We start from the raw sequence: 22,539 nt of genomic DNA on the forward strand, positions 1-22,539 counted from the left end.
AAAATGCAAGAAAATTATCTAGAGAGCTGAAATTACGTTTATCGCGCGTGACGTCGCTAACGCGCACAGCGCAAAGTTCAAACGACCTCGAGAGGTCTCGGAGAGAGAATATATTTGTTTTTCTATTAATAAATAATATTTACGCGCTACCATATGTTTACTCGTGATCGATGACATCGCGGCTCGAATGAATTTCCAGTTGCGAATAAAGGAGAAAGAGAGGAAAGAGAGAGGAGGATATAGCCTTGAGTAAACTCGTTCAAGGCTGTACTCGCATGGGCGTAACCCGAGCATATGTGATTAAGAATTCGCGCTTTGTTTCATTCGTCATTCCCTTTCTCTTTGTAATTTTCATCAAGTCGACGATGTATTTGATCGATATATTAATAGATGTCAAAATGATTAGTTTCGCTCGTGCATCCAGAGATTGATACAAAACTATTATTATTAAAAAAAAAAAAAAAAAAAAAAAAAAAAAAAAAAAAAAAAACCGATATTCAGTCCAGCTAAAGTGACACAAAATGAGAATCAATCTCGAGTGACTTGGAAACATCCGTCCGTCTCTCTTTCATTAGATACTTAATAAGATATTTGTACTCACCGTCCGCGGGTTTCTGTTGAATATCATTTCTGGGATGCGCCTCCGCTTCGGTTTTGTCACCGGCTGCATCGCCGTTCGGCTTTTGATGATGATGATGATGGTCCACCGCCTGATTATGAACGGGCGTAGGAGTGGTACCACGGGAGCCGAGACTCTTCTCCCGGGTCTTTCTCTCCTTTTGCTCTTTGGTATTTGAAGGCAGCTCGGTGGCGTTAAGTTTCCTCCTTGGCGGCGAATTCGACGTAGCCTTGGATAAGTTAGGGAACGGCTCCCTGGTAGGAACGAGATTGGCACTCGAGGCAGTGGCGGACGGTTTCGGGAGTTCCTGGATAGGGTTAACGTTGCCCCAATACGGAGGGATCGACGTCTGTATTACATTGGACGAGGAAACGTTGACGGGCTTAGTAGTAGGCTCTGGTCCAATGCAAACTCCAGCAGCCGCGGACTCGACGGCCTCGGGTTCGGTGATTTCAGCCGTCACCGTCGCTGTTTCGGTGTTAGCAATCGGCGCGGTAAGCTGCACGGAAACAGGATCTTTATTCGCAACGGCTACCACCGGGGGAACGACGGGCGATGGCGATTCCTCGATCGTCACGCTCTTTATTACTTCGCTCCTAGGCTGGAACTCCTTCACGGGGAGTTGCAACGCTTTCGACTCTGTCGTTTTGGCCATGTTAGGTTCTATTTGCCCCACATTACTACAAGTACCTAACAATTGACTACCTATCGTAGATACAGTTTTGCCAGCGCCAGCGCCGGCTATGCTTTGCGTGGGCATAGGCGGACCAGTATTACATTGACTATTCGCGTCATTAGCGGAATTGGTATTATGAACGTTCGATAACGACGTTTGCGCCGTTGTTTGAGTTGTGTTAGGCGCCGTTTCGGGCGCGCTCGTCGATACCGAGTCCGACTCCTCGGTCGCGGCTTTCGCGACACGAGCCGCGAAATCGGCTATCATCTCCGCACCATTATTCTGTAACAATCACCAAATCTGCGTGATAGACGATGGCACATACTATTCATTCAAACATTATGCTTGACAACTAAAAACTGGCTTCCAAACTCAAATCATAGGGCGAGAGAAATCAAAACTAAAGCACTTGGATAAACGAAATAAATATTCAAGATTTTATACATCTGTTACCCTACAGCCATAGAATCCTCGCTAGATATGTAAATGAGAGATGAAAGAAAGAAACAAAAATACGCGTTTCATCGATATTGAATCATGAATATCGAGGTTAAAAAACGACACCAATGTAAAAATTTCTTTTGCATATATATATATATAATGTATTTTTTAAAAATCTAATCGTTTTTATTTATTCAAGTATAAAAATTTCAAACAATTCGCTAGAGGACATGGCTCGTGTGGGTACACAGATACAAATACAAACAATTGACTATGAGAGTCGAGTTTCAAATGTATGAGAATAAAGTACGTTGCGTTATACGATTAGCTATTTACAGAACATAGGCTCCATTGTATGCTAAACTCTCTTAGCCAATTGTCAATATATATTTCGACGCAACTCACCTGTGGTTGTGGCGTCTGACGATTACTGGATTCACCACTCTGCGTAGTTTCGTTATCCTTATAAATTTCGTCGCTTATATTTTTGCCCGTTATTGGATTTACTATGTCCAAAATGGCGTTCTGTCCTCTAGGTTTCCGAGACCTAGTGGCACTGTTAGCATTTGTCGCACCACCATTATGTCCCGCGTACACGTCTAAAGAATTAAAGTTAGAATTCCAACCTGGATTATGAAAACATTGCCCCGAAAGGAGGGAAAAAAAAAAAAAAAAAAAAAAATTAGGTCCGTCAGATTTAATATGTATGATATAAAAACATATAATAATGTAACAATAAAAACATAATATATCTACTCTCTTTAAAATATTCTATAATTATGATTCAAAATCAGATATACGAGTAATAACAAGTTCTCATCTGTATTAAATTATTTATTTGAGAGCAACATACCAGCTTGCGTGAGAGGTATACCCATTGTAGGCAGAGGTTGGGCTGGTTGAGTAGGTTGCTGAAGTGTACCCTGTGGTACGACTGGAGCACCTTGAGCACTGGCCAGCGGATTCGCAACATGTTGCGCTCCACCACTGACTGCACTTGTACTCGGCCTACCCAAATTCATTGTATTTGACGTTGCGTAATAATCTGCCAAAAAACATGACCATTTAACATAATGGAAATTGTTTCGATTTGACGCGTAGCGTGAATCGTAATATAACTCACAGCCATGCTGAGGGGCGGCCGCATAATGTCCAAACATAGGGGCTGGTTGCGTTATGATTTGAGGTGAAAACGACGGATGATAAAACGACGGATTTTGATGTGGCTGATGCCTTTGTGGTGGACCAGAGAACTGAAAATGTAAAAGAAAAGCTTTACATTACATTTCTCGTATTCAATTCACAAGTATTTAATATATATATATATAAAAGAAATGTATGATAATAATAATAAATATATATATATGAAAATATAGAGTACACGTTTTAGTACCTGATGAATCTGATGTATTTGATTATTCATGGGATACACTGATTGTTGATGAGGTCCCGTATGAAGCCCGTGGACTTGACTCTGACTTATATACATCGCACCAGCCTGCACCGGTAAACCATGATGCGGATATAACGCAGGCGGTTGCCCTCCGCCTCCACCTACCCCAGTCATCCCGACTACTGGTGTTCCGCTAGCGCTCTGGCCACCTCTATGATTAATACCACGCGGTTGTTGCGGCCTTGGACCCGTTTGATAATAGCCCTACAATACGCGATAAGTGGTAAAAACCGGTTTTGCGCAATTTTCATTATTTTTATAAGTCTCCTTCTTCCATAAGATTATTTACGTATAAACGATCATGTACATACCTGAGACGCCGCCCTATTCTGCGCCGGCACGTAAACTTGTTGCAAAGACGCCGGTTGCGTCTGTAAGTGGGCCTGCTTTCCCATTTCTTGAGGTGACGGTGTATGGACAGGCGGTGTCGTGGTAGGCGCCGGACCTTGCGGCGGTTGCGATTGCACTCCCGGTGTCGGTGCTTGCGAAGGTGCTTGCCCTCCGGCGGGACCTCCTGACGGTATACCCGCTGCAGATTGTCCTATCGTCTGTATACCGCCCAACGGCGGCGGCCCTCTACCCGTGGGTACTCCTACATTACTCGCTGCACTTCCACCCACCTGGCCCCCTGGTTGGGCGCTGTAATTTCCATGAAACTCCGATCCTGAAACGAGATTTACAGCTTGATCAATGTACGTTCTATAACAATCGCGCCCAATCCGCGATTTCTCGCTATCTCAAAATGTCATGCAGAATTGTTTTACATTCTTTTACAGCATAATAAATAAGAGCGTAAGATAGCAACACGCAAGGTCAATGTCACATGTGTGATACGATATAAAATTGTGCATTCTGCAGATTTTCATAGTCGACTGTAACTGTTTTTATATAACATAGCTTTTACGTTAACTTTTATATATTTCTATATAAATATCTAATCATATGTATAAAGGGATTAATACCACCGTTAATATATACAAAATATTGTGCGATGAATACGGTAAATAAATGTGTTGAGCAAAGAACGCAAGGAGGTAATGTAATGTAAGATATTCGATTATTTTATCACATTAATTTTCCCCATTTAAACATTTATCTTTTATTAGACAAAAATATGATTCAAAAATAGCTGTGACCATTTACACAAGATGCATATACAGGAAACTAAAATGAATCATATCGTATTTAGATTGATTAATCTTGATGCAGCAAGTATATTGCGCTAGACATGTTATCACCTTAGATTATTCTGATAAGAATTAACATTGGACTCCTAGCATACGTCTACGTGTACACGACATATATATATAAATATTTTTCAAATTCATTGGATGAAGAGAGAAAGAGAGCTTGATTTATTCCGTCTCTTGAAGTATATAAGACTCCTTTAGTTTTATAGTAATTATTAAGAGTTGTTTATAAAAAAAGAAGATAAAAATATATAAAATATATAAAAAGATAACAAAGATTAAAATAGTTTGTGATTTCAAACTCTCTTGCTCGAGAGATAGAGAGAGAGAGATAAGAAACAAAGGCGAAGTGCTTAATGAAAAAGTATACTTGTGCGAATTAATGAGAAACACAGCGACGACATTAATCGCACGAGCTCTTACACAGCATATAGATAAGTTATCTACAGGCGCTCGTATTCCCGAAACATATATCTCATCGGGATCTCGATAACGTTCTCTCGCGGCTCCTCGCCATCTCGTCCCGATTTCTTCGCCGTACCAATTACATAGCAATTACTCGCTACCGCCCACGATACGTTGACGTCGACGTTTTCCACACGTCCAGATATACCGCGCGCCCCGAGTATATCGTTATCGCTTCCCCGATATCCGCGTTACTTCCGGATTTGCAACGCAAATTCCGTTACTCGAGACACACGGGATATCCCCTCGCCGTCTCTTCGCGTTGTACCAATCAGTCGATCGAGGGAACAATGAATGAGGATGTACGGACTACGATGGTTAAACGCGTGTCCCGCTCGAGTCGGAGAAAAATATGGGATCGCTGGTCGCGTCCGCGCGCCTACTCACCGTTTTTTTTGTTTTTTTTTTTTTGCGGGAAAATTGCGTGGATTCGTTCCTCGGGCCTTCCTCGCAAGCCGCACACGGGCCAGGACAGATTCTCGCACGACGATCTCGTTTACGCGAGCGCAACGTTGGCGTGACAGCGAGATTCGAACGTGAGCGAACGCAACGACGGGCCGACCTCGCGGACGGCCATCTTTGCACATGTGGGCAGGGACCGGGGAACAGTGCTGCTATCTGTCGTCCTGCGACGGCATCGATTCGCATACCAGGAGCGACACCACTGAAGGCGCGCGCCAGTCGATATTCCACATTTTTCGATCTGACATGCGAGAGTCTGAGAGATCGATACTTCTTTTTATTTACCTCGATTTTCAAAAATATTTTTATTAAAAAACAATTTTTCGCGCTGAATGTCAAATGTCACTCGAGAAAAAAAAAATCAATCTTTTCGACCGATATAAAAAGAGACTTTGCGTCTCGTTCTTTCTTTCTCTTTTCTCTCAGACAAGATGTTCACCATGAGTAGAGAGAGCGTCAACCGAGACGAAGACGATACGGCGGGATCGACATCGATTGACATAGGGCCTTAGGGGAACGCGAGGCGGAATGCGGCGAGCCGCGCCTGGGCCGACGTCATCTCCGGCGAATGACGTACGCGGCTCTCGCACCCCACCCACCCACTGCCGCATCCTCTCGGCGTTGAAGCTGATGCGCCGTCTGTCGCGCACGGTGCACACGCGGCTTTCCGGGTCGCCTTTGGTTTGGGATCCGGGGGGACATTGAGCGTAAACGGAGCGCGGCACGAAACGCGCCGATCGCAAGCGCGGCTACGGCACTGCAACGCGAGCGAGAGTCGAAGCGTCGGGGGTTAGGTTAGGTTAGGCCCGCCGGTTAAGCGAGCCACGTGGCGCGGTGCATCGATATTATCGCGCTCTCGAAGGAGAGCCGTAGAAACGACGGCCGATGATTAGTTGGGATCGATCAGACTAATTTCCTTCGATACTCTCTTTCTTATTCCTCCTTCCCCTCCCCCGTTACCGGCACTCGCGAATGTAATAATGATAAGCGCGATAATAAACGACGACATTTTTCGTAGCGATAACGAGAGTGATTTTCATCAGTAAAGCAGAAGCTCGCGTTGTTTCGACAAGGATAGATGCACTCTATCATCGTATTAACAAAGAAAAGAAAATACCAATATCGATAATTAATTTTTCAAGGTCTCTCTCTCTCTCTCTTAAGAGAGAGACTTCACCACTTCATTAATCTAGATTCAAAATCGTTCGAGGTTTCAGAAAAGAGAGAGAAATTTCGGTATAATCTCAGAAATATGTGTGATGATATCAAGGAGGGAACTGGACGGCTATGCCAATAATTAATAAATCTAATATATTTTTCGAGATTCACGTGTGAAATTTATTAATTCTTTTGACGTAGTTCCTTCCCTTAACGTGTATTGATATTTTTTTTTTCTCGTTTCCAAGCATGCGAGTCGAGAGAGCGTATAGTTTCGTGACGAACGTAACGAAGGCCGTACGGCTTTGGAAATAACGTTTCGAGGTCTGAATTACGTTTCGATTTACGAAGCTCATCGCTTAAGTCCGTTTAGCAATTTGCCGTCCCGTTGTTAAAAGAGAAGAGACCGAGATGGAACGGGAAGTATCGCGCGAAGGGAAAGGATCGAACGTACCTTGGTGGCGGCACAAGGTGGAAAGCGTTTTATCGATTGACCTATATCGTGAATTGTCTAAAGCGCCGTCCAGGGGCGCTAAAGAACTAACCTAAATAGCGAGCCGTCCCGATATATCGATACCTGCAAAATTAGGAAAAACGCCCGACTGTTTGTTAAAAAAAAAAAAAAAATAAAAAAAATTACACTGGCCTTTAATTCCTTTTTTTTTTAATTTTAATCGTTCGTCAAAGAACGTAGCAAGATTAAACAAAAAACTTTAAAGAATAATTCTTAATAAATAATAAATATCGCGTCTCTCCCGAAGAGAAAAGAAATCGTGAAATAAAATTACGAAAAATTCTACAAAATTGTCGGATTAAAATGGATATTAATGCATCGTGTACGTCGTATTAACACGACGGAATGTAATTGCACTTATCCTCGCGGAGGAAAAGAGAGGACTGGAAAGGAGAGAAAGGAGAGAAGAGAGACGCGACACGACGCGGGCTCAAACTCGTGCGTCCGCAAATAGACACAAACGAATTCGACTCCCTGACAGATGGGTTACCGGGTCAGATTAACTATCCCGAGTGCGCTCGAAAATAACGCGCTCCTCTCGCATCGTTACTGTTTCATGATCGCGAGAGTGCGCGCAAGTACTCGCAATGTTCGAATGTCGATGTTGTCGCGGGACAAAAGCTTCGACGATCGACAATAGAAGAAGAGAGGGCCCTGGGTCTCTCGAAATTACGTTAACGCAGGTCATATGCCGAGTCAAAAGGACGACGAGGAGCCGTCGAGAATAATAAATAAACGAGCGGCAAGAAAGCAGACGGCGGCAATAAACCCTGCTCTCCCCCCATCGGTCACCGGGTGTGCCCCGTCTTCATGTCCGTGACGAGAGCAAGTCAACGGATTCGCGCGTTCGCGCGTCTCGATTTCGTTCGGCGTTGCGTGCGCAAAAAATCGACGGATTGACGTATATTTTAGGAATCGAATATATTCCCAAGAAGAAGGGGACAAGTTGAAAATACGGATTAAAATCGTCAAACCAGACACGTCTTTCTCTCTCGAATCTTGAATTTCGGATATCTCGTTTGTACGAGTCGCGTTATGAAAACTTATTTGCCGTAGTCAAAGCGTAATTCTTCTCGCGGAATCCCTACGTATATATTAGAGAAATTTTAACGGGTCTTTACGATCTGATAGAAAATACGATTTAAAAATTGCGAGCAAATATTTAGAGACGCGCTAAGATATAATTTTCTACGTTAAATATCTCGTTTTACTTGGAATAGATTATTTCAAAAGATAATCCGCATCCGGTTATTTCGATACCGTAAATAATGATTAGATAAACTTGAAGATGGACGAATTCTCTTAGTGACATTCGGTCAGCTGTTTGGCACACATCCAACGACGACGTCTCACTATCGGCCTGCTATTGCTACTTGCTAAATAATTACATTATTAACGAATGTGCGAGAGATGTATATGATCGATCGGCGTAAGGTCATGATAGTTTAAAATCAATTTCTAATCGATCAATTGAACGAATTTCCGTGCGGACCAACCTGAGAATGTACTCTCTTTCTCTCTCTCCCTCTCTCTCTCTCTTTTACTTACTATTCGCAGTGACCCGATATTGGGGCGGCATTTGCGTTTGCTGCTGCTGTTGTTGCTGGGGTTGTTGCTGCTGTTGCTGATGATGCTGGTGTTGGTGATGATGATGGTTAAGGTGATGGCTGATGTTGACGGTGAGCTGGGAAGGATGCGTCAGTTGATTGAGGTGGGGACTCGGCGACGGGGGCGGCTGAGGCTGATGGCCGGGATGCACATGGTGATTATGACCTGGCTGCGGATTCTGACCGGGATGCGTGGCCGTGAGATGATGGGGATGATGGGGGCCGCCACAATGCGGCAGCAGACAATGCATAGGCGCTAAGGTACCGACGGCGACACCCACTGTGCCCTCCTTCGAGACGCCATATCTCGAAACCATTCTTCCTTGGTCGAGCAGCCGGTCGCTGCTCCTCGGCGTCCTCTCGCTCGCGCGTAGCGAGGTTCTCGTCGCGCGCGACTCCCTCTCGGCCGGGAATCGCTCCACGATGATGATTGATCGCTGGTTAAAGATGACCGTACGCTGTCGACGAAATTCGACGAAAGGCGTTTACGTAATGATACATGCAGCGAAACTTATTCGCGACCATCGTCGCGATCCGAATATTTTGGCGGATTCTCCTGCGAACACGAATCGTCGATTCCGATGTTCCTTTCTTTTCCTTTTTCTTTCACGCTTTTCGAGAATTCCTCTCTCTTTCTCCCCCCCCCTACCCCTCCCCCTCTTGCGCGAAGCGCGGCGGTCTCTAAGCTAAATCACAGTTTAACGAACGTTGGAGAAGCGCGAGAGGTTCTCTCGATCGTACTTGACCAACACAGATCGCGATACGTCAACTTAACAATCGGGAATGGCGCGCCATGGCGTGACATCGTCGTCTATTCGTCCATTCGATCGACAGACCTGAATTTCCGCCTTCCTCGATGAACGATGACTATCGTCGCGCGCTTCCTCCCGTACGGCATTAAAAGCGCAGCCGTTCGGATCGATTTCAGAATTCAGAATCCGTCGAATATACAATCTGTCGTCGACACACGAAAAAAAAAAAAAATATATATATATATATATATATCAAACGCACACACGTGGTCGTGGCGCGATCGTGATTTTTATCACGTCGACGAGAGAAGGAGCGCCGCAAATCACTCGCATCGATCGTACCATCGGAGAGCACCAGGGGAACGAGGGAGGAAGAGACGCGAGGGACGATGCGACGAGAACGACGTGGTTAGGACTCGGCGAACGACTGTCAAAATCCCCGTCGATGTTTTGTCGTCGCGCGTGCACGTCCTCCTGCTGCTTGTATACTTGGCATAGGTGGCGGAACCGGGCCGTGGCGGACTTCTCTCTCTCTCTCTATATCGCGGCTCGTCCAAAATCGATATTTAAGGCTCGACCGGCGTCGTCTCTCCCACTTGGTTTGTCGCCCACTCCCGCCACACTCGCGAACGGAAAACTCGCCCGCCGTGGTTCAAGGGGCTTACTTCACGCCGATGGATCCCGAGCACCACCCCCCCCCCTCCCCACAACAATGGCGATATTACGTTATATACGTCGTTTACGCGCGAGAGACAGTAACGTAACAATTTTTTGGTTTTTTTTTTCCTTTTTTTTTCTCGATCCTCCCGGAACGTTCTCGCGTTTCTGCCTCGCCTCGCCGCGAGAAGCTACTGTTGGTCTCGGCGCGACGATCGGGCGCGCTCGGTCGCGCGCCGAAAATTGCCGAAGCACCGTCAACTCTTGGCCCAAGTCTCTCTCTCTCTCTCTCTCTCTCGTCGGGATGCGCGTACACTCGACTCGGAGGGAAAGAAAAAGAGGGGGAGGGGTGGACGGGACGGGGAAGAGGGGAGGGGAGGAGGAGGAAGAAAAGGAAGATATGATTTACCGATGGATGAAAGAATCGAAGCACAGGGTGGCTGTTTAATCGCCACTCGTCGCACGCACGTCGATGCACGCGCGCATATACATCTACGCGCTACTCGTATACGACTGGATACACGCGTACGCTACGCGCGACGACGACGACGGAGGAGACGGGGAGCCCAAAGAGCGCGGTGTTGTCGGTGCACCTACGACGCACAACCGTCACGACGGTATCGCGATGTCGAACGGCGTCTCGTTCAGACACCCAGCGGATGTCAAGAGGATGGCCACGGCTAACTTCCTCGCGACTAAAGCTTCGTATTCCAACTTCGGTCCGCGCGACTATACTCGATCGAACGACACGATCTCGATCTCGACGCCGACGAGAGCGTACCCCCTGTACAAGGGACGCTACGTTGGACTGAATGTCGGGTCCTATCCGCACGGACCTACGGAATCGCGAACCGCCTGGCCCTAGCGCCATCTGCGACCAATAATGTCCAGGGACGTATAACGTTTCTGGAAACCCCCACTCTTTGCTACGGCCAAGTATACGATGGCAGTGTGTTCCTTACCTCCCTCGTGATTTTTTTTTTTTTTTTCCCTATACGTTATTTATCGTTCGTCTACTATCCGAAATATTTTCCCTTATTATGAAATACAAGACTTATCTCTTCTTCGATGGATTTCGTTCCTGCGTGTCGAAATATGTAAAATATGTCAATTTTAATAAAGGATCTAGTTGATTGAATAAAATTAATCTGCCAGAAATCTTTCCTTTCTTCCTCTTAATTTGTCACTGATAAGACTATCAAATGTATACTTTTAGAAAATATTGTCTATTATTTTTCCTCGTTCTATATACTTGATACGATAATAAAGTATGAATCTCTTGTTTCTTTCATTTTGTCACGTATCACGATATACATAGTGTATCTGTTTTTTTTATAACGTATATATAATATATTTGTCGAACAAATACATTGAAAATTAAATTCTACAGAAATCATAAAATAGAAAACAGAAATCTTTTTTCGAGACACCATATACAGCTTGTCTATTTATAATAATAATAATAATAATAATAATAAATGTGCATGTATATTAAATATTAATTATAATAATATAACACACTGCGAAACTTGTTAATTAATTTTCCACAAATTATAAATATCTTACAAAAATCACGATAAACCTTCGTATGTACGGAATATCTACGTAAATGTTCTTTTCTAACTTTGCAAAATTATAATAATAATTTGTACAATTAATTTGTTTTTCATTCATCTCGTATATAAACGACACGCACCTCGCAATTCAATTGAATTGATCGGGATAAACATCGTGTTGTAGTAGAATTTTATTGTATTTGAAAAAATTATTTTTTTCTTCTTTTATATTGTAATAACGTTTGGATATTTAATATTCTTTTATTATTATTTAAAAAAAAAAAAAAAACTAATTTTTCTAGTATAATAATTTATTTATCGAAGTCTTTAAATTTGCAGGACTTTATTTAATATATATTACACATAGTATCAAGGTTTATAAATTCAATTCTTTAATAAAGAAAATGTGGAACGTGCTTCAACCGAAAGTAGAAAGTTTTTCTCCCAACTATTTGTATCTTGTACAATTGTCATAAAAGAAATAGACAAATCTAGATTTATTGCTTTATGGTACACGAAAGCAATTTACGTGGACTTAGAGGGGGGGGGGGGGGGGGAATGCCGCTAATGTTCATGTGTCGGCATCTCTTAAAAACGAAACGGAAATGATTATCGATGTAGATATATAGATAATTGATAGTTACCTTTGCAAATTCTTTCAACATATGAATGTAACAGATATACGAGTGACACGAGTAAAATGAAAAATGAAAGTCGAGAGAGAAAGGATAAAAAGAGAATTAAAAATATTTTTTCCAGGTAAAAAGATATTTTCAAGGATTATAAGCCAAAAACACCTTTTGTTTAGGTAATTATATAGAAATATAATAGCGCGGTGTAAAAGCACAAAGAATTTGTAAAAATGTGCTACAGTACGATTTATAATACATATTTATATATTTAAATATATACAACTTAAAAAATTATAATAAATTTTGCAGTTTCCTCTCAATTAAAATATATATATTGATTTCGATTTTAATTTTAATTTTGATTCTAATTTTAATTTCGATTTTGATTTTAATTGTAGTTTTAGTTTTAGCTTTAATTTTAAGGTTAATGAATTAATTAATATCAAGTTTCAAGTTTTAAGTTTCAAGCTTTAATTTAATTTAATTTAGATTTTAATTTTAATTGTGATTTTAATTTTAATTTAATTATAATTTGAGTTTTCATTTGAGGATTTTAAATATGTTAAATTTCAAGAATTTTTGACCATTGATTTATTGTGAAAACACAAAAGAAACACACGACACAACACAAGACACAAACAAACAAAGACAGAATAATAAATGTAAAAAACTGGAAGACATCCAAAGCCGCAAGGCACGGATTAATAAATAATAAATAAAAATATATATATCATACACAAACGTGAGAACAATATAAAAGGACACAAAAAAATCGCGAGAAAATTGCAAAATTTATTATAATTTTTCAAGTAATAATTTATTTATCAAAGTCCTTAAATTTTCAGAACATTATATATATATATATATCATATAAGTTTCGGAAAACTCTTATCGATAGAAACGAAAGAACGATTCGAGAAACTGCTCTTCGAAGAATTTATCGTTACCGAGAATATGTATCTTGAATAATGATGAATAACTAGTTCTAATGCGATGAAAATGGGGAAGAAAAAGAATAGGAAAAATTAGTTAAATAAAAGAAAATCCATATATTGTTCTTGACAATCTAAACTCTAAACTATAGATGTCGAACCTTGTCGTATTGAAGATAAATAGGTCCTTTCCCTTTATACAATTGCCTTTCAGGTCAAAGGTCATTTATACTTTACAGAAGCAATCTTCTCATTTTCACATTATTTATGTGAAGGTTGTTTTCTACAAAATCTTATCTTTGTTCCGTCTTTACCTTCCTCCCCCTAAAAAAAGAAACTAACGGTTTTCTCGTAAATTTAAAGAATTTCTTTTGTCTTGAGGGACTACGGTATCTACGTTCACATAGATGTTTCTCAACTGTTAGAAGAAAGCTGATATTAATTACTTTGATCGAAACGGTTCGATCGATTTATATTTGATTTCGATTTATTATTGGTTTTCGATACAACATCGATAAATTTAATCGATAAGAATTGAAAAACTTTTATCGCGTTTATATATATTTATCATATATATTTCTTATTAGAATATCACTTTTGTCAATCCGTAAATCATTAACATCGAATTTCTTCTATCTCGTATGTCTTTAAATCGAAAATTCCTTAATAGAGAGATAACGAAAGGAGACGATATTTATCTCCCTTGATTAGATATTAAAAAGTCAATGTTTTAGAAAGAAAAGTATATATATCATATTATTTAATTTTTTTACCGCTAGATTATCAAAAGGGGCCATTGCTGCCTATCTCGGTAACGCGATTAAGAGAAGCGGAAAATTATTAAGGACGATCCTCGCGGCGATAACGAGAAAGCGCAAGTAGATACGATCGAGTCGAGCAATTCCGCGAAGATGCACAAGAAGGTGTCAGATGAGAGACAAAGAGAGAGAGAGAGAAAGAGGTCCTGAGAGACGAAGGGGAGCGGATTCGCGAATTCGCCGCGTAGGTTAGGTGATAACCCAGTTTCGCCAGTGCACCAGGCCAAGCTGCAGGCACCATCGTGAACCGATCGATACCTCTATATGCACCCGGCGCTGCCCACAGCCTAGATTCACCGCCTCTAGGATAGGTGCGAGAGATGGGGGATATATATCGCATGATCCGCGTGACCTACATCTCACGCGGATAAGAGAACAGGGGGGAGGGGAGGGGGGGGGGAAGAAAAAGAAAAAGAAAAGTCATCGCCGATCATCGTCTCGAATTTGTCATTTGTTCGAATTCTTACAATCTCGTTGCGTCTCCAATCGCTCGCGGCATCAGTCAAAAGATAGCGCGATTATGTATGTGCGTTAGCTTTTTTTTACGATAAAATTGTTCGAATTTTCGTGTAAAAAAAAAAAAAAAAATCCTTCGATATCCTGCGAATATTTTAAAGAAATTTTTACGATATTCAATCGTAATTGGATTTGCGAGGACGAAGATGATGATTTTACGCTTTAAACGGATTAGTTTTTATTCATTTGTTTTTTTTTTTTCTTTTCTTTTCCCAAGACATACGCCTATTCCTTTAATACTCATTGTTAGAAACATCTGAAAGAGATATTTATCGTTTGCTTCTCGAAAACTTTCCACGAGACTGAATATTCTCGTTCAATTTTGTAAGACCGTCCTTCACGCGAAATTCGAGGAGCGGATGAAGATCATAGGTGGGGAGGGAGGGAGGGAAGGAGGAGGAGGAGGAGAAGGGACGAGACGGCAGATCTGTAACCTCGCGCAACCTTCGACTGTCTCGACCCGAAGCTTTCAGCCAGACGAGAGGAAGTTCAAAGTCCTCACGCGAAAACATATAGCCTAACTGAGTCATACCCAGAATATATCGAGATTCGGCGACTGTGCAAATGGGATTTTACCTAAGGCGAGATTTTCATTTAAATCGTGTAAATTGTAAAATTTTTGATCGCGATCTGTCGACTTTATCTCGCAATGATGCCGGGAAAGAAAGGCACGCGATTTGACAAAGACGAGAGAAAAGAATTGTTTTTCCAAGGGGTCTTTGAGTCTTCGAGCCGTTGACCTTGGAAAGGTAGCATGGAAACCTCGTGGGGTGTCGAGCAGTAATGTGCGAACTCTCGATGTCTCTCTCTCTCTCTCTCTCTCTCTCTCTCTCTCTCTCTCTCTCCTTCTCTTTGTCTCCATGTGGATGTTCGGTAGGTTAGCCTGTGAAAAGTGGGGGGGAGGGAGGGGGACAGAGAGAGAGAGAGAGAGAGAGAATGAACGAGACAAATGTCTGGATATGGAAGACGCAGAGTCTACGCGAAGGAAAGAAGGGTCGATATTTAGCGGCTTTCTCTCTCTCTCTCTCTCCCCTTTTATTTCCCCCCTCCCTCCCTCCCGGGCAACGACCTACCACCCTCGCCTCCTTGCGAACGTTCGACGTCGTCTACCCTCTCGCTATCCTCGCGTCCTAACCCTCAAACAACCCAGGACATCCCCCCAAACCTACGCATAACGACCCCATGGTCGCGAAACGACCGTGCAACGACCGCGTGTCTCTCGACGACATATGACATATGTCATTACGAGAAGCTCTTCCCCCCGCCTTTCTCGCGTTCCGCCGTCGATCTCGTCCGGGGGTAGTTTTGAGTTTTGCTAGCACGAAATTAAAATCGAGGAATTTGAAGAAAATCGTGTGAAAGTCTATCGGTAACTTTACGTGTCATCCGTAATGAGATGTGCAAGGTGCAAGATGGCAAATACGCGGCTCTCGCGCTACCATACTGTCAGCTGAGAAACTAATCTCCAGAAACTCTGTCGGTAAGACAGAGCAGACAGTCACCCTGCGCATGGCACAGGTGAGAATAAGCAAAATATAAAAGCGGACGATAACATTGGCTTAACGATTGTGGCGAGATATCCAATTGATATAATAAAAACGCTTAATAAATTTCATTTAAAATTTTGTGTAACATCTCTCTCTCTCTCTCTCTCTCTCTCTCTCTCTCTCTCTCTCTTTCTTTCTCTGAAGTGAAATCCACGAATATGTAATTAACTAGAATCCACGCAAGCAATTAATATCGTGCACGCAGCGAAACAAAGCTGAAGCGGAAGTATTCGCCGACCTGGTAACACCCGCTTTTTAATCGGCGATCGTATAATGATTAATATATGCAAATATTTCGTTCAAATTAATCACTGTATAATAGATTTATTACAAACGGTTTTTTTTTTTTTTTTACAAATAATCCGATTTAAAAGTTCTATCCTAGTCTTGAAACTAAGAATCTTTTTTGTATTCGGAAAAGTTTCTCTTCTTTTTTTATTCCGAGGTAAAAGTGAAGAAATTTTTGACCTGAGTGATGGTCCCACATTGTTAACTGCATCACCATAATAAACAGCATCTAATCTCGATTTACCTTCGACGTTTTTTCATTTATCATTTTCAATAGAATAGTTTCTGCTGCATTCTTAAACAAAGGGCAAAACTATTTTCTAAACTGTCAGTCATTGTGTGAAAAAAGAAACACATACAATTACAATTACAATAAAATATCTCGACATTCCGTCGAAATGTATTTAAAGAGAAATTACTCCCCTCCTAAAAAAAAAAAAAAAAAAAAAAAAAAAAAAAAAAAAAAAAAAAAAAACACCATTTCTGATACTTTACGACTCTCGTTAAAACTGCTCGAATAAAAACTCGATTTATATATGCTTGTAAATTTTCTCTCTCTTGAATGTTACGGTCTTCAAGTGGCGAAGGTAATATTAACAAAGAAATGGATATTTGGTGAGATTCTTAAAGAAATAATTTATTTTAGAATTTGACATTTCGTGAATTTTTCTATTTTACGTCGAGAAACGATGAAGATTAATGATACGTACGCCGATCGCGCGAGATCGACGGCGTTAACGTTTTCAGAGGGATATGTCAAAATCAAAAAGTTATCCAGTCGCGTGCGTAAAAGTGTGCGCTTTCTATCAGGAACTGCGTTTAGAAGCTGGTTGAGCGCGGAATGGCCAGTGCGCGGCGCCACGCGCACTGCGCTAAATGTCACAATGTTAACGCGTGCGACTTTAACGGCCAGCAGTCTCGCCGAACATATGAATTCAAGGAACGGTTTTTTCATCCGGAGCAATTTCAATGCGAGACGAGATTTGAAACGTCAGAGATCTGAAATTTCCGAAAATTACTTTTAATTTCTTTTCGAATGCGCTCTGCCGGAGCAGTTTTGTAAAATTTCACGATATTTTATTAAAATTCCACGTTCTCATTGATTGTCGCCGCGGCCGGATTAACCGGTCTGGAAAGTAGTTTTGCTCTTCGTTCAAAGCCCCAAGCTATTTCGCATTACGCGGAATGGCCATTCGTACGTAATTCCCGTAACGAATCATAGATCGAAGAAACGAGGCGAAAAGAAATTTACTTCTAACACCTGTTCGAAATATGAATGCGAGAAACGGGCAGAAACAAGCATCGACAAAAAAAAATTCCACGTAAATGTCTCCCTCTAATGAAAAAACAAAAAAAGAAAAAAAGAAAAAAAATCGTAATTCACGAAACGACACCGATCAAAAAATAAACAAGCAAAACTACGATTTTCGCAAAGATACGTATCGACGAAAACAAATCCGAGAATATAATGAACGGCCCTATAATCTAAATAATCCGATGATCTGTGCGACGTAACCGTAAAATAATTGTCGACCAAGAGTGTGAGAGAGAGAGAGAGGATCGGCAGAAGCGAGCGAGTGAAGTACGGTTAGTTTCTCCCCGGATGTTCGCTGGCCTCTTTCTCCGAGCGAGCGGCCTTGCCAGGAATGCGCATTTTCTGCCGGTTCTCCGTCTTCTTCGGCTTCGATTCGAATCTGAAATCGCGTCGCGGATTGACCACCCTTTCACCTATCGTCGCGTCGTTCGCGATCCTCGTTACTCCCAACGAGTTTTTTTTTTATCTTTCAAGTAAATTCGAATAAACCGCGCGCGCGCGCGAGAGAGAGAGAGAGAGAGAGAGAAGAAACAAGGAATATAAAAAGCCCATATGCTAAAAATTCCATAAAACATAATTTCGCGTTAATTCAGAAATATTGGAAAGGAAAAAAAAAATTTATTCACATTTCGTCTTTCAAATTATATCCCAATTACAGACACACACTAGTGTCCTTTGAAAGAAAGAAATGAAAGAATTACCACATCCGTTATAAGAATTATATAATGCTGTGTAAATAGGGAATATAAAAGTGCAGCTTGACAGCAAAGATCGTTCGGGCCAGTAGGATTACTAAACTGGTCGACAATGACCAGAGATATTTAAAGAATATGGATATATATATGTATAGTTATCGCTATTGTATCGCTGTTGTTTTATTGCTATTGTGTCCTTAAAGAAAAACATATTACATGTACCTGAAAAAGGAACGCATAGTTTTCCTAACGGCGTCAACGAATTCCACGACGCATATTTCGTTTCGTGCCCTCTGTCCATTTCTTCTATTATGTGTTTCTCAACATCGAGGAAAAAAAAGAAAAAAAAAAAAAGTTAATTTGACTAAATTCGTCCAACTAATTGCTATTTCTTTGTATTTCTTTAATTGAAATATTAAAATCAAATATACCTCATGTTAGATTTAATTATTTAATATGTCGTACTTGACTTAAGATATTAAAATATTTCAATTAAAGAAATAGTAATTAGTTGGAGGAATTTAGTCAAGTTGACAATTTTTTTTTTCTCCGCGAACGTGTGCGTTTTAACGATTTCTCGAAAAATTAGATTTCCAATTTATGATGAATAATGCTAATGGACGGAACGTTTAGCATATTATCGCAGGATTAAATCTTGAAATCAATTTAATAATCGACTGTTTATTACTTAATTAATAATTAATTCAAACGAATACTCATCGGGAAAGAGAAGGATCACTGATACGCGTTAGGCGATTATTAGCAGCGAGAGAAACATTAAAAATAAAAAAAAAATTCCTCTTTCCTCGCAACAATCTTAATCGTTTAAATCTTATTTCTGAATTCTTTCGCAGAGGCTAAAAGGCCGGATATAACGAATCGATGTGCGAATTTCAATCGTCGACGAAAAAGGAACGTGTCGTGGTCTCGTCGATCAAACTTAAGACGAAAATACATACGTGCTATAAATACAATATATTTGCAATGAAACGACATGGCTGGATAACGTCAATCGAGATGCGCTTCCTTTTGGGCTTTGGGAAGCATTGAAAATTTCTACGTACGATAAATCGCCTCGAGAGGATCCGAGCTCTATTTTAAGATAGAAGAGAAGAAAATATACGCGCGTTATAAAGCGTAAGGAATAATCTCAAGCCGTAAAACTACAACTAGACTTAGCGCTGTCGCGCTCGATTTGATTGGCTCGCGCGAGTTACGCAATTTCATTCGCGACGCCCTTTGCAGCGAGTTCCTTACTCAACGCAAGACGTGACACTGTCGACGAGACCTTGACGAGATCTCGGCAGACGATTCCGTTTCTCTTCCGTTACGAAACAAACAAACGTGTCGCACAGTCGAGGTTTTTTCGAAAAATTCTCGAAAATTTTCCTTCGCGCTTATCGATTAAAACCGCCAAGATATTATCCTTATCGGCAACAGAACACAGTAAGATAAGAGTAAATTGTACGTTATATACATTCAATTATACATTAATTATAAGCTCGGTTGCGGCAAATACATATTTTCGATATTTACAAAAAGTCATTTTTCGCGTATTCACGAAATACCATTTCTCTTTTATCGAATCGAGAAAAAGAAGCGGAAGGGGGAGGGGGAAAAAAAAAAGATACCGTTATCCGGCCTGTCGAAATCTCTCGAGAAATAAAAGAAAAGATAAAAGAAAAGATAAAAGGAAAGATAGAAAAAAAATTCAAAAGAAGCGAAATCAATATATTTCTCGTAGAGTTAAATAGAATAGACACGTGTTTAGCATCGGTGTCTATCGCGTGTCGATCCCTCGATATATTGATCGTTCAAAAAATATCAGACGGATCGGCGCGACATGTGTCACGTGGCCGGACGCCGCGGCGACATCTCCCGGAAATCGCGACGACGACAATTTGCGTAATCGCACTTCCCCCCCCCCCCCCCCCCCCACGCCACCGGTCGGCTAACGCGTTGATAACGTCGCGCGCTCGAGGAAAACAACGCTCGAGGATATAAACGATCGGCGCGAAGTACGGAAATCGAGGCAGAGGAATGGGGGGGGGGGGCGGGGTGGATCCCGCGCCGAAAACGTCGGCAACGAGATGACATCGCGCCGCTTGATAACTTACCCGTCAACGAGGACATCTCCGCGCCGTGGTCGTTTTTAACGCCTGGTTCGTCGTGACCGTTTGCGCTGGACGGATGGATACGGTGACGAGGATACGTCAGATCGGGCACATGTTTATCGGCGCGCGTCGTCTCTCTCTCTCTCTACTACTGTCTATCGGCGATTATACCGTCCGCCCCTTCGTCGGCGCACAGTGACACACGCGGTCGCATGTAGCAGCGGGCTCCTCCTATGTATCGGGTGTGTCGAGAGAGAAAGAGAGACGTGTGGAAAGGAGAAATTATACGTCGCGCGCGCGCGATCAATCCGATGTTGACTTTGCGCGATACGTTATACGCCACAGACGCGAAGGAGAACGCTTCGAAGGAAATTATATAACCTTCGCTGTGCGCGGAGAACTGATCGGAGAGACGACGACGGTGCCACTCACTCTCTCTCTCTCTCTCTCTCTTCCTTTCCCGTCGACGTTTTCGGGCGCGTTAGTAGCGGCCGGACACCTGGTCACGCGCGCGCCAACGTTAAGCGCCTTCGACAAGAAAATAAAAAAAAAATCAAAAAAAAAATCGAGAGTACATACGCTTTCGACACGGCACGCACTGCGGACAATCGTACAACTCGACGGCGTTACCCGATATACGCTCGACAACGCGAGAGAGAAGGAATGACAATGAGGCCTGTCGGCCCGACTATACCGCGGCCGATTGCCACATGTACCAGCCGAAGCGGCCCGTTCGGTCGGCCTCGCGAGACTTCGGCCTTCTTACGTCTTATCCCTGCGGTGTTTCTTCTCTCCCCGACACCGACCTTTTCGTCGATTGTCGTCGTTGTGTTTCTCGTCTATCGTCGCTTCTTTTCTACGCGTTGCGCTTTTCCGGAGAGGAAGAGAGAGAGAGAGAGAGAGAGAGAGAGAAAAGAACCTTTCCCAGAAATGCCTCTCGACCGTTCGGATTCTTTTTCGGAATGCGTGCGGACGGTTTCACAAAAATTTCAAGAGAGAGAGAGAGAGAAAGCGTTCTTGTGAAATCACAGGCGATACATTATTACTGCCTCGGAAACCTAATTTTGATAAAACACACGTTTCTATAATTGTGAATCGGGATATGGAAATAAAATTAATCGCCCATTAATCTCCTTCCCCTGTTATCCTAATTATTATGTAGAATAAAAGATACACGGCTTTATCGCATTCTCCTGTATACATTAACATATTTTTATAAATTCTCGTAGGCTGTTAAAAATCTCTTTAATGATTTAAGGACGAATGAAACGATGAATAATTCTTCTATATATATATATATAATCTGTCTGCTAAAAATAAAAAGATTTACGACGATTTCCGATCTTATTTTTTATAAATCTTTCTCTCTTTAGATCTTAAAAAATACGTATTTTTAAATACTTTAAAGCATAAAAAAATTCTTTTCACAATCCCTTCAAATTTACAATTTTCTTTCAAAGGAACAGGTAATAGAAAATTTCCATTACAATAACCTCTACCGATTCCACACAACCATTCCGTACTCTCGGGGAACGATTCTATATACAGGGAGAAAAGAATGTCGCTGCATGCGGTACGTGCTGCCAGCTACAATATGAAAACGGTATATTCGGTGAAATTCTTAACGGTATATTCTTATTCGGCAAAATTATCCCTGACGTGCAGAGATACTGTTCTTACATATATATATATATATATGTGGAAGGCATATGCGCTTTCCCGGGATCGGGCGGGTATTCGATTATCGACGGTTGACAGCTACGTCGCGACTCGCACACGCACGCAGGAAGCTCCTCTGTCAATCTCCCACCTCCCCTTTTAATAGGCGCGATTCAACAGTTTGTCGCACGTCGGGTGCCGGCCAATCGTAACCGCGCCACCCCTCGCCCTTCCTCTCGCGCACGCTTGCTCCGCTCGTTAACCCGGTCCGTTTATTTCGCGCGGCCAAAAGTCCGCGGGACCTCGAGACGGAGGAGAGTACACGCGGGGAGAGGAACCCCGGGAAGAATTCTCTCTCTCTCTCTCTCTCGTCGATACGAGGCCGATCGCCTCGATAAAGTATACCGCGACGCGATTTCTGTATCAGAGAGCCAAGACACGGAAAGTGAAAGCGATACGAGTCGAGAGCGGAA

The 22,539-nt window shown here is 42.0% G+C and overlaps 1 protein-coding gene across 6 annotated transcripts in view; it reads right to left on the reverse strand.

Moving 5' to 3' along the window:
- Eif4g (eukaryotic translation initiation factor 4 gamma) overlaps positions 1-22,539 on the reverse strand; it is a 39,340-nt gene that overhangs the window by 14,768 nt on the left and 2,033 nt on the right. Inside the window, exons 1-8 of one of the 6 annotated variants that reach the window (XM_070302074.1) lie at positions 20,411-21,134; positions 8,527-9,043; positions 3,501-3,853; positions 3,130-3,393; positions 2,860-2,989; positions 2,590-2,781; positions 2,142-2,362; positions 602-1,577 (exon numbers count right to left, since the gene is read on the reverse strand). In XM_070302074.1, the coding sequence (XP_070158175.1) occupies positions 602-1,577; positions 2,142-2,362; positions 2,590-2,781; positions 2,860-2,989; positions 3,130-3,393; positions 3,501-3,853; positions 8,527-8,902 (2,512 nt within the window). In that variant the 5' untranslated portion in view covers positions 8,903-9,043; positions 20,411-21,134. Of the gene's footprint in view, positions 1-601; positions 1,578-2,141; positions 2,363-2,589; positions 2,782-2,859; positions 2,990-3,129; positions 3,394-3,500; positions 3,854-8,526; positions 10,828-20,410; positions 21,135-22,539 lie in introns of those variants that run through there. The other 5 variants (XM_070302077.1, XM_070302073.1, XM_070302075.1 and 2 more) reach the window with 5 other exon arrangements.

Source organism: Polyergus mexicanus, unplaced genomic scaffold (genome assembly GCF_030449975.1).
Source record: "Polyergus mexicanus isolate NDT 795.1 unplaced genomic scaffold, iyPolMexi1.0 SCAF_9, whole genome shotgun sequence".
NCBI lineage: Eukaryota > Metazoa > Arthropoda > Insecta > Hymenoptera > Formicidae > Polyergus > Polyergus mexicanus.